Here is an 11,790-nt window from a genome sequence, read left to right as displayed (position 1 = left end):
GTGTGTGTGTGTGTGTGTGTGTGTGTGTGTGTGTGTGTGTGTGTGTGTGTGTGTGTGTGTGTGTGCGTGTGCATGCGTGCGTGCGTGCGTGCGTGTGTTCGCGAGACGCGTGACTGATCAGTGGCTCCTATCCACACGGGCCTGCCCAGGTCGCAAGCGCGAGCGGGTGGCTGGAAGGCGAGCTCGAGTCGTGCTGCGCTCTGGGACTCGTCCACGAGCGGCTGCGCCGCCCCGATGCCGCAGTGGATTGCCACGAGCGGTGCTTGGAGCTCGCAATAGCAGCGGAGGCGGCCGCAGAGGCGGCAGGGGCGGCCGCAAGGGCTGGGGCGCACGGCGGCGGTGCGGTGGCCGCGGTGGACGAGGCGCGGCGGGCACTGGTGCACGTGTATGCGCAGCAGGTGTGTGCACGGGCCTGGCAGCAGCCAGCGAGCTGTGGATGGCGCCCAATTGCTGGGTATGCAGTCGAGGGTTTCATGACGGGCCAGGAGGAAGCAAAGGATATTGGCCTGGCTACTGCGAACGGGGTTGTCGTGTGGCAGCAGCCGGAAAGCACCTGCCGTGCACCTGCGCTTGCCAGCGCACGGCCCACCTGCACGTCCGTGCCCTTGACCCCAGGCGGAGCAGCGCGAGAAAGCGGGCGACCTGGGGGCCGCGGCGGCCTTCCTGGAAAAATGCTTCGGCGCCGCAGAGCAATGCGGGGACGCGGCGGCGGCCGGCGCGGCGAGCCACCGGCTGGGGCTGCTGTGCGCGGCACAGGGCAGGTGGCGGGAGGCCAGTCAGCACCAGGCAGTGTATGTGCAGCGGAGCAAGGAGGTGGGTGCGGTCAGTTGCATCGGGCCCCGACAGCCTGAGGGGAAGAGATCAGGAGGCTTGGCTGTGCACGCAGGGTAGAGCTGTGGGCAAAGCAGAGCTTCGTGCATGCATAAAAAGACTCGAGCAATGCATGCATCCAAAGACTTGAGCAAATCCAGCACACAACGGACGTCACCCCGCCACAATGCGCCGCTCGCACCAGGCCGGCGATGCGGCGGCGGAGAGCGCGGCTTGTCGTGCGTACGCTCAGTGCCTGCGGCGGCTTGGGGACCTGGGCGGCGCAGTGGCGGCCTTGGATGATTACCTCCGGCTGCAGGACGCCGCGCGCGATGGGGTGAGCGGCCTGCGCGGGACGAGCCGCGCTGTGTGCTGCGCTGCGCCTGGGCAGCGGCGGACGAGGCCTCTGGGACTTCCAGAGGCCCCGCTTCTAGGAGACGCGTGGTGGGGTAGTTGCTGCAATCGATGGGCCGCGCCTGCGGCTGAGGGTGTGACATCGTCCGGCCATCCCAATTGCAGGACGGCCGCGGCCCCGCGCTGGCGTGCTGCCAGCTGGGCTGCCTGCACTACCAGCGCGGCGAGCTGCAGGCAGCGGTGTCGTGCTTTGAGCGGTTCTTCGAGCGAGCGCGCTCGCTGGACGCGCGGCTGCTCGACGCGGCGCGCGCCAACCTTGGCGCTGCGCGGGCAGCGCTGCGGCTGGGGGAGTACATGGGGGCGGCGGCGAGCGACCTGCCGCGGCTGCTGCGCGCAAAGGGGCTGCAGGCGCCGCTAGGGTGACGCTGGGGAGTCCGCAGGGCGTGCTGTGCATCTGCCGGCGCTCGAACAGGCAGCGTGCTGCGCGCAGAGGGCATTGTTATCATGTAAGCCAGCAGAGAGTTCAAGTGCATAGAAATCTTGCACCTTGCCCCTTTGCTCGCAGCACTCTGTGTTGCGCTTTGCCTCACTGCTGACTCTCTGCCGCCGCTTTGGCCAGCCACAGATCAGCTTGAGGGGGCCCAGCAGGCATGGGAGGCGGGAAAAAGAAGCAGTTCAAGGAAAAGGCACAGAAACAGCATGCCCTGGGCCTTGCGACAGAGAACGGACATGAATTGGAGCCCGTAGTGCGGCTGCTGGCGCTGCATGGCAATCACGCAGCCGTAGCTGTCGGAAACTCTTTCCGGGTCCTTGATTGGAGGTGAGGTGTTCTCCAGATCGGTCACCCCGTCCTTTACTGCGCGCCTCAGCAATCTTGTTTGTGTTCTCGCAGTAAACAAGCCGAGATATGCAGCAATGGGGACCACACACAGCCCATACGCGTGCTGGCGTTCTCGAAGGACGGTACACTGCTGCTGACGGCGGGCGACGACAAGCAGGTCAAGCTGTGGGACACAGCTACCTGGCAGTGCATCAGGACACTGTGAGTACGCAGCTGGCGCTGTGTTTTCCTGGTGTCTGAACGTGCACAGACTTGCTTGCCTCCTTTTCAGCGTTGTCGCGGCAGCTTCATGTGTGTGCGGCACTCTCGTCCCGCCACCCTCATCACCCAAGACATCACCTCTGGCTCTGGCCCGCAGAGTGTCAGCCAAAAAGACCAGTGCGGCGGCGCTCACCAACGACAGCCGCCACGTCATTTACGGCGACAAGTTTGGAGACGTGTGCATCGGCACCACCAGGCCCCAGGAGCAGCAGCAGCAGCAGCAGCGGCAGCAGCACGAGCAGCCGCAGCAGCAGCGGCACGTGGAGGACCCCGCGCCGCTCCTCGGCCACATGCAGTCAATCGTCACCGCCGTTGTCGCGCTGCCGGGCGACCAGCTGGTCGTCACAACCGACCGCGACGCCAAGGTCAGAGTCAGCGTGCTGCAGCAGCCGCAGCCGCTGCTCGGGTCCTTTGAGATCCAGAGCTACTGCCTGGGCCACCGCGAGTTTGTCGCCTGCGCGGCGGCGGTGCTGGCGCCGCCCGGGGCGGCGGGCGACGGGCCAGCTGGCGGCGCGCTGCTGCTCACTGGCGGCGGGGACGGGTGCGTGAAGCTGTGGGACCCGGTCAGCGGGCAGCTGCTGAGCAGCTACACGGCAGCGACAGAGGAGGAGGCCGAAGCTGCGGCGGCAGCGGAGTTGGTCGGCTGCGGTGAGCAGGAGGAGGGCGCCGCCGAGCAAGCGGGCGCGTCGCGCAGCGCTCTTGAGCAGGGCGGCGACAGCGGCGGCGAGGGCGCCGCGGGCGACGAGGCTGCCCAAGACGGCGCTGACGACGGGCAGCAGCAGGAGCAGGAGCCGCGGGACCAGCAGCAGCATCAGCAGAAAGGACGCAAAGCGCTGCTGCCGGTCGTCGCGATCGCGCTGTCGATCGGCGGCGACCTGGCGGCGGTCTTGGTGGAGGGGCGGCGCGAAGTGCAGCTGGTGCGGGTCGATGCGGCGGCGCGCTCCCTGGGCCCCTGCCTGCAGCGGCTGGCGCTGCCGCCCGACGTGCTGGCGCCCTGCAGGGCGGCGTTCGACGAGGCTGGGCGGCTATGGCTGGTCGGGGGGCCGCCTGTGGCGGTCACGCAGTCGGCGCACGTCGCGGTGGCGGCACCGGCGGCGGAAGGCGGCGGCGACGGCAGCGGTGGGTTTGGGGCCGCATGATTATGGGCCCCCATCGGGTGTACAGCCGCATGAGATGATTGATGTGCACTGCTGTGGTTTCTGGTGAAGAATGCTCATAATTCCAACGTGGGGTCATTTAAGATTCTCATCTGGGGCTCCATCACGCCACCCAATCCCCGATAAGCAGTGTCCTACGCCTTTGTCACCGCTGACGTGCTGCCCGACGCCGTGCGCGGGTTCCTTGAGCGCCGCGTCGCCGAGGAGGAGGCTGTGGCGGCCGAGGCGGTGGCGGCGGGCACCACTTACACCATGCAGCTGAGGAAGCGGCAGTACGACCCCAAGCAGGTGAGGGGTGGAGGTTTTTTTCAAGGGCGCAGCCACCAACTGTTGGCCTGTCGCCTCACGAAACGCAATGGCCATTGCGCCATCAGCATGGCCCCTGCCATTTGGCCAAATTAGTGGCCGAATGAGTGGCCGAATGAGTGGCCGCTTACGTTGTCCTACTTCTGTGTCATGCTGTTTCTGCATCACCCACATCTCTGGTGCCGGCTGTTTGCCAGAGGACCCTGGGTCGTGAGAACCCTGCTCAGCCCTGCTGTGGCCGCCCCTCTCCCCGTCTCAGGTTGAGGCGCGCAAGATGCAGCGCACCGACAAGGCGGAGAGCGACCGGCTGGAGCGCTTGCGGCGGAAGAGCGCGCAGCAAGATTCAGGAGCGGGCGGCGGCGAGGCGGCGGCGGGCGAGGGCGAGTGATGACACTGTCTGTGAATCAGCCTGGCCTGCATGGCTGTAATCCACTGTGCCAAGAGGTGTTTGCACAGGCTCTGTTACTGGGGGCGAGTACCGGCTCTTGCCCAAGTCGAAGTGCCCTGAGACGCGTGCAAGCCACGTGGCCACGCGCCGTCACCAGCCGTCGCCCTCGTCGCTGCTGACCTCCGCCTCTGCCAGCCGCGGCTGCTCCGCGATCTCGTCCTCGCTGCCGCTGCCGCGCCGGTCCCAGTCCTTCATCTTGGCGCCGCCCGTCAGCCCAGGGAACCCCTCCCCCAGCACCTCCCAGCCAGCGCCGCCGCCAGGGTCGCGCTGCTGCTGCTGTTGCTGCTGCTGCCCCTTCCCCTTCCCCTGCTTCTGCTGCTGCTGTGCGCCCGCGGCCTCCACGGGCACGCCGACTGTGGCCGCCTGCTTGAGTTCTGCAAGAAAGCTGGCCTTGCCCAGCTTCGCCGCCGCCGCCTTGCGCTTGGACACGCCGCCGGCGGCCTCGGCCTCGGCTTTCTGCTTCTGCGCCTTGTTGACCGCGTTAAACAGCAGCACCACGCCGCGGGTGGCGAGGCGCTGCAGCGCCTTCTCCCGCACGTCGTGGGCGGGGTCCTCTCCCTTGCGCGGGACAGGCTGGCGCGCGGCGGGCACGGAGGTGCAGGCACTGCAGTGAGTTTGCAGCCAACTCACGTTGCGAGCGAACGCACAACTATGTTGGGGACATTCGCCGTGCTATGCTACACCCCGCAGCACTGCGCTAAGCAGCCCAGGGTTGCCGACACTACAAAAGCTGCCCAAAAGCATGCACAACAGGGCTGCAGGGCTGCCTCCATGGGGAGGAAGCACTCGCTGCCTCCCCGCAGCACGCTCTTACAAGGCAGCAAGGGCCCCCAGGCGCACCAGGTGTCCCCTCTTCTTCATCGCCAGCCGCTGCTTCTTCGCCTCGTGCCGCGCCTCCGCGTCGTCCTCCTCCTCTTTGCGCCGCTTCTGCACGCCCGCGCTCTCGGCCAGGATTAGGCCGCCCTTGCCCTCGGCCGCTTTGGCTGCGCCCTTGGCCGGCTTCCCCAAGATTTTCGAAAACGCCTTTGCAAAGGACGCCCCCTTCTCCCCCGACAGAAAGCTCGCGTGCTGCACAGCGCGCCCACCGCCCCCGCCGCCGCCGCCATCGGAGTCGCCGCCGCTGCCGCTGCCGCCGGCCTCATCGTCCGCGTCGCTGCTGCCGGGCACGCGGGGGGCGCCGTCCTCGTCAGCGTCGTCGTCCTCGCCCCTGTCAGACGGCAGGTCATCATCAATATCACCTGCGTGCAGATGGGCGCGCGCGTGGGTGCAAGCAGGCGCCAGGGTTGAGCCAAGAGGGAGTGCTGGGGCGTGTCTAATCAAGCTGCTGCACCAACCACGACTGTTGAGCACTGGCCTGGGACTGGCATGATTGACGGATGACAGCCACGGCTGGGCCGTATTCCAGGCACACTCTGCTTCCAGACACCATCACCGCTGCCGGTGCTGCCTAGAATTGACAGGAAGCTGGGAGTGGCAGGGCTCTCGCTACTCACCATCGTCCTCGTCGTCGCTGCCGCTGGCCAGCCCAAGGATACCGGGGCCGGCACCCGCCCCAGCTAGCGCCACTTTGTCCTCCTCCTGCCGCTCCTCATCTGAAGCACCCTCCCCGTCCCGTTCGCTGCCGCCGCTGTCACCGTCGTCCTCGCTGCCCGTGCCGCCCATGCCATATTCATTGCCCTCGTCGCTGCCGCCGTCCTCGGCATCAGAGCCGCTCTGCGCTGGACCTTGAAGCATCTCAGGATCCTCCGCTTCTACGCAAGCAGGCGGGGTGACAAGCAGCGTGAAATCAACGCGTGCGACCCCAAACAGCGGCGCGCGAGGCAGCGGCGGCTGCGCTTGCGACCTTGGTGGCGGCGGCAGTCCCCACGAGCAGGGGTTCCTTGCGTTCCCTTGGTTAAGGGATACCATGCACGTCGCATGCAAATAACCCTGAGCGTGATATCCCTTCAGTTGCAGTGCGCACACACTGCATGCTCACCTGGCTGCTGCGGTGCCGCGCGCTTCTTCCCCATTTCGAATTATTGCGCGGTGTGTGGCCTCCGATATGGAGTATAAAATCAACCGGGGCGCACAAGCGATCTTACACGTCCTCCGATGATGAGGAAACAACTGCTGCAGGCCGTTGATTGCGATGTCAACCGTGATAATATCGTTGTACGAAGCAGCACGTCAGGAAGGCTAACGGTGTGCAACTAGCCGTCACTCGAGTGCCACCGAGCGGCCACGGCCGCCGTCCGAGCCTGGCTGTTGACAACAGACCGTCGCGCGGCTGTCCTACTGTTCTGCTCACCGATTTTTAAGCGGGGGTATGTCATGAGATTGTCAGCACGTGGCTGTTGATGAGGCATCGGCGGATACAGGGCTGCAGATAACGCGAGGATGAGGTCACCGGCACACTGCACGCGAGGCCGTATGTCCGCTCAGCCACAGACGTGACATGTTGATTCTGAGCCATGGTCAAAGTGAATGATTGATTGTGTGTGTGTGTACATGCGTGTGTGTGTGTGTGTGTGCGTGGGACAGAAGGGAACACAAGGAAACACAGCGATCAAGGCAATCGCGTGCCAGCCACTTTGTCACATCGGGCGGACATGCGAGGAGAGCCACTTGCACATGAGGTGCCACGCGCAGCATGCAGGCATATTATGTCCTCTACTCCGACAAACAGAATGCCCACTCAGCCAAATTGTACACGCTGGCCGCGAAACGACACAAAACCGCAGCGGTTGCCCAAGCATGCAGGCACAAACCTTATCTCCCTGCGCCCTCAAGGCGGTGAGTAGGGCTGCGCCGAGGGCACGCTCACCAGCACGCCCCCCAGATCGTCCAGTGTCACCGGCTCCCGCGCGTCCACCTTGCGCCTGAACGCCTCCGACTGCCGCAGCACGTCCAGCGGGGGCAGCACGGCCGCCGTCAGGGCGCCGCCGGACGCGCATGCTGTGTCGAGGCCGGTCGCGCAGGACTCGCGCTGGAGGCTGCGCTTGGAGTCGTGGCCAAAAATGACGTGGGGCGGGCCGGGCCAGCACTGCGCCCAGGGCCTCGCGCCCAGGGGCGTCGGGGTCTTCTTGCCCTCCCAGGGCAGCCACCTGTTGCCAGGGGGGATGAGACGGCGCTACCTGACACAGGCATGCCAAGCAGGGCTTTCACGACGAGGTCGGGGCCGCAGTAGCAGGCGGCTTGACCGGGTCGCGGCGCAGGCTCACGCACAGTGCCAGTCCGTCCCCACGCCACAGCAGTAGTGGCGGCGTCGCGGGCCCCGTCAGTGGGCGCCGCTACCCACCCTCCGCCCGCGTCCCGCAGCAGCACCCGCATCGTGGTGATGGCTTGAAGCGGCTGTCGCCACAGCGGCGTGGCCGGCACCAGTCCTGGGGGGGGGGGGACGGCAAGGTGCGAGAGGGGCAGGCGCGGCTTGGGCGCCCGGCACGGTCAGGGTGCGGGGTCACACTGACGGGGCCGTGCCGGCTGGCGCGGCATCGCAGGCAAGCATTACTGCTTCCTTTTCGGTGCGCAGGGGTGCCTACCCGCGTGCACCACGACCACCGAGTACTCCGGCAGGCTGATGCTGAATGGCAGGCGCGCCAGGAAGGCGGTGTCCTCATCCTGCAGGTCGCCCACAAAGTCAAACTTGTCGGCGACAGCCTCGCCCCGCCGCCACGCCGCGTGGGCGGCGAGCGCCTCGTCGTCGTTGTTGCCCCTCACGCAGAACGCCCCCAGCTCCCGCAGCAGCTGCACCACCTAGGCCACGGAGGCATTTCCCAGGAGAGATGTCCAGAAATATGCATCAAATGCAATCTGCATGCTGATTTGTTGCGGTGGCTTCCAGATCACGTGTCCCAGGATTGCAAAGCCAGCTGCTGAACATCCGGACCCCAAGCAGCACGACAGGAGCAAAGCGGCATGCAGCAAGCGGCCTCGCCCCGATCTGTGGCACTTAAAACCCACCTCTTGGGAGCACGGCCCCTTGGTAACGAGGTCTCCAGTCACGAAAAGATTGTCCCTGGGTTGGCAGAACCCCACCTCTGCCAGCAATGCGCGCAGCTCGCACACGCACCCGTGAACGTCCCCAATGAAAATGCAGCGCCCGTCTGCGCGCAGCTGCCCCTGCTGGCCCGTCACGAGGCGTCGGTGCAGTGTGGGCGGCAGGGGGTTGCCTGCGAACTTGCAGCAAGAGTGGGTGACAGTGGCGGCGTTGGCTGTTTCCCAATGAGTGCTTTTTGGTGCCGAGCGCAGAGGAGTCCAGCCTGCTGGAGCGCCGCGATCGCACGCCTCACCGCTGGGGGTTACGCCACCAACGTCCTTACAGCCGCTGTCAGGTGGCCGGAAGCGTGCTATGCCAAGCCACTGCTCGCTGCAGCGAAGCGGGTGCACATGCCGCATCACCGAGCGGCGCACTGCGGTCAGCACTTGCCCCATACAGGTCGGGCATGTGCGATGTGCAAAAGCCGGGTTGTTGCTTGTGAAATTTTTTGAAATGTGCACACGGTTTGCATCGCAATTGAAAACGACGTGCGTTTGTATACCGTACACAACTTCAAAGCTGGTTGGAGCTGAAAGGTCAACAACTCCGACGTCCTGGGGCTAATAAGTTCCGCTCTCACCCTGATGGTCGCACGCGTTGTAATAGAATAGGTCTGGGTTTGTTGACGTTGGATGCCTGTCGTTGGGAACGATCTGAGTGTTGACACACGGCATGGCCGGCGCCCAGCAGCCATGGAACCCGTTCGACGCAGCAATAGATAGAATCAACTTCCCGGATATAGAGCTTGCGCTCAGCCCCGGTTGCGGCGATGTGCCAGCGTTTGATATCGACGCTCGAGCGCAGAATGCAGCGACAGGGGCAGACGAATCCCGCCCGCCAGCCCTGGGCAACCTGCCTGGTGGCGTGCCGCTGCAGCTCGAGGCCGAATGCCAGGCCTGGTTTGATGGGCAGCGGAGCGCCAAGGCGTCAAGGGTGAGTCTGGGCTGTACCAGCCGCGTCCGTTGTTGGCTGTGGGGCGCCCCCCCCCCCCCTCTGTCACAGCAGACCCCGGTTTGCTGTTCAAAGCCCGCCGCCCAGAGCATCCCCATTCCCTATCTGCACATGCTCGTGTGGTTCAGGGCGACTCGCCCACCCCGAGCTGCTCCTTTGCCCTGCCGGGCATCCCTTTCCTTGACTATGCTCTGGAGCAGTTCCAAGCAGGTGTGTTGCCTGTCTCGCAACACCGCCCTGAGTGCCACGAGCCTCTCGCCCGTGCCATGTGGGTTAGCGCAGATCGATCGTATGTCTGCTTACGCCTGTGCCTGCGAGGGACTAAATGCTTGTGGCATGCCCAGTGCAAACCCCACCTTTCGCCGCTATGGGGATTTGACTTGATCGCCGCCATGCAGACTTTGGTGCATCCGCCAGCACGCCGGCAGTGCAGCGGCGCCCCCCCGACGCCCCACAGCGCGGCCCATCACCCAAGCCAGCACGACCAGCCAGGCGCTCCGCGGCGGCCGCGGGCGGCGACGGCGGCCGCGGCGGCGACAGTGGCGACGGCGGGTCGCCACGCAGCCCCTCCTCCCGCCTCAGCTGGTTGATAGAGCGCAACAAGCGCCAGCTGTTGCACCTGATGCAGTCCCCAGGGTGTGCCGAAGACCCGCAGGTCGCGGTACGCGACGTGCGCACCAACACGGCTCTGTGGCGCGACAACGGCGAGGGCTCCGAGCCGGCGAGCGGCGTCGACGACGGGCGGGCGAGCGCGGAGGCCCGCGGCGGCGGCGGGGCGGCAGCTGGGTCGCCGGTGGGCTCGGCGGGGCCCGCTCGGCCGAGGTCGCGACTGAGCTGGCTGATTCAGCAAAATCAGAACGAACTACGGGAGTTGATGCAGTGGCAGGAAGGGCAGGAGCCGGGCGAGCTGCTCGATGAGCCACAACAGCAGCAGCAGCAACAGCAGGAGCAGCAGCAGCAGGAGCAGCACCAGGAGCAACATCAGCAGCACGGTCAGGAGCAGCAGGAGCAGCAACAGCAGCAGGAGCAGCAGCAGCAGCAGCAGCAGCAGCAGCAGCAGCAGCAGCAACGGCACAAGCCCTCAGGTTTTGAGGACGGGCCCCACGCGAGCAGCTCCGATGCACGGATGGGCCGCATGGCATCCTCAGGCGCCACTGCTGCGGCGGCAGCTGCAGGACAAGGGCGCGGCCATGACACCATAGCCGGCGTGCTGGCCGTGCTCCGGCAGGTGGGGCAGCCGCCACAACAGCCCGCGGGTGCGAAAAGGCGCCTGGAGTCGGCCGAGGGAGCGCGGCGCCATGGGCGCAGCTCGCCAGAGCGCCCGCAGTCGGTCTGGCCGGCGGCAGCGCAGAGGCAGCAGGGCGAGGGCGCCCGGGGTGTGCCGGGCGGATCGCGCAGCCCCAGCCCTGACGGGCCAGCAGGCGGGGTAAGGGATGGCAGCGGAGGCGGGGGCGAGGCGAGCGTCGGACCTTGGGCGCAGCCGCAGCCGGCGCGGCTCAGACAGGGGTTCTCGCGCGAGACTCAGACGTCGCCCGCCAGGCCGCACCGCGCAGGATGGCGCTCCCCCCCGTCACGAGCCCCCGCCGCCGCGGCCGCCGCCGCGATCCCACCTCAAGCCGGGCAGCGCGGCAGCAGGCTCGCCCTCTCCGCAGCTGCCGCGCCCGCGCCCGCGGGAGCCGGTCCGCCGCGCGCGGCCCCGGCTGCGACAGGCGGCGCCGGGCCGGGATTGCCGACAGCGAGCAGCACCAGCGCCAGCAGCGACAGCCCGCGCCGCGGCGTCGGCCGCAGGCGCGGGCTGATTAGCAGCGGAGGGGACGCCAGCGGGGGCGGTGCGAGCTCCGGCAAGCGCCCCGGCGGGGATACGAGCAGCCTGGACATCAGGGAGCCGTCCGCAGGTGATCTCTGCAACCGCTGCGGGCAGGGCCTCACGCCCGCCGCGGCGCGCCGCGTCCGCATGCGGTTTGATTTCCCCACGCTCCACCGCACGCATGGTAGTGGTGGCGGCGACCAGGCGGCTGCCGCTGCTGTTGCCACTGCGGCGGCAGCGGCGGCGCGCGTGGACGGAGCGTCGGCGTCGCCTGCCCCGCGGCGCGGGCAGCGGCAGCGAGAGGAGCAGCAACGAACGGGTCGAGGGCGGGAGGGGAGCCCTGACAGTGGAACGAACGCCGCGCGACGCACGGGCCGGGGCCAGCTGCGGAGCGGGAGCGCGGGGACGAGGCGCAGGCCCGCGGCGGCGCTACGCCGCGAGCGCGCAGCTGCGGGGCCGGCGGCGACGAGGGCGGCGGCGACGCAGACAGCAGTGGAGGAGGGCACACAGACAGAGAAGGGGGGACCCTCGGGCTGGCAGCAGCAGCAGCAGCAGCAGCAGCAGCAGCAGCAGCAGCCTGGGCAGGCGGCGAGTTTCGAGCAGACGCCAATCGGCCAGGGGGTCAACCGAGAGCCGCCTGGTGCCCCAGTGCAGGCCCCCCCGGCGCCCTTCCAGCAGCACGCCACCCCAGCTGCCGCAGCCGCGCCCGGCGCCCCTGGTGCCGCCGGCGGTGCCTTGCGGCCGACCCCAATGGTTGGCGGCGCGGGGGCGGGGGCAGGGGCGGGGCATGTGTTTCGGTCTCTCTTCTTGGGGCCAGCCACGCCCATGCCGTACGAC

The 11,790-nt window shown here is 67.3% G+C and overlaps 4 protein-coding genes across 4 annotated transcripts in view; 2 read left to right on the top strand and 2 right to left on the bottom strand.

The window, feature by feature from the left end:
- The window catches only part of MNEG_4377 (hypothetical protein), a gene marked incomplete at both ends in the record, with an annotated part of 4,765 nt that extends 648 nt beyond the window's left edge, over positions 1 to 4,117 (top strand). The window contains 7 exons of the mRNA XM_014047147.1: positions 616 to 813; positions 1,016 to 1,147; positions 1,330 to 1,583; positions 2,057 to 2,206; positions 2,364 to 3,385; positions 3,554 to 3,711; positions 3,989 to 4,117. Of these exons, the coding sequence (XP_013902601.1) occupies positions 616 to 813; positions 1,016 to 1,147; positions 1,330 to 1,583; positions 2,057 to 2,206; positions 2,364 to 3,385; positions 3,554 to 3,711; positions 3,989 to 4,117 (2,043 nt within the window). The remainder of the gene's footprint in view (positions 1 to 615; positions 814 to 1,015; positions 1,148 to 1,329; positions 1,584 to 2,056; positions 2,207 to 2,363; positions 3,386 to 3,553; positions 3,712 to 3,988) is intronic.
- Positions 4,118 to 4,267: 150 nt separating this feature from the next.
- MNEG_4376 (hypothetical protein) lies at positions 4,268 to 6,189 on the bottom strand (the record flags this gene model as incomplete). The annotated part of the gene is made up of 4 exons (XM_014047146.1): positions 4,268 to 4,735; positions 5,018 to 5,415; positions 5,671 to 5,928; positions 6,156 to 6,189. 4 exons carry the CDS (start codon positions 6,187 to 6,189, stop codon positions 4,268 to 4,270), a joined length of 1,158 nt encoding a protein of 385 aa, XP_013902600.1.
- A 755-nt stretch (positions 6,190 to 6,944) lies between these two features.
- On the bottom strand, positions 6,945 to 8,603 carry MNEG_4375 (hypothetical protein; the record flags this gene model as incomplete). The annotated part of the gene is made up of 5 exons (XM_014047145.1): positions 6,945 to 7,263; positions 7,458 to 7,542; positions 7,699 to 7,912; positions 8,195 to 8,328; positions 8,570 to 8,603. 5 exons carry the CDS (start codon positions 8,601 to 8,603, stop codon positions 6,945 to 6,947), a joined length of 786 nt encoding a protein of 261 aa, XP_013902599.1.
- A 264-nt stretch (positions 8,604 to 8,867) lies between these two features.
- On the top strand, positions 8,868 to 9,128 carry MNEG_4374 (hypothetical protein; the record flags this gene model as incomplete). The annotated part of the gene is made up of 1 exon (XM_014047144.1): positions 8,868 to 9,128. A coding segment is annotated over one exon (261 nt), but the record flags the coding sequence as incomplete, so codon positions are not given.
- Positions 9,129 to 11,790: the final 2,662 nt, after the last annotated feature.

This window comes from Monoraphidium neglectum (assembly GCF_000611645.1).
Source record: "Monoraphidium neglectum strain SAG 48.87 unplaced genomic scaffold scaffold00604, whole genome shotgun sequence".
Lineage (NCBI taxonomy): Eukaryota > Viridiplantae > Chlorophyta > Chlorophyceae > Sphaeropleales > Selenastraceae > Monoraphidium > Monoraphidium neglectum.
Note: the sequence above shows the minus strand (reverse complement) of the source record. Positions and strands in the feature narration are given on the sequence as shown.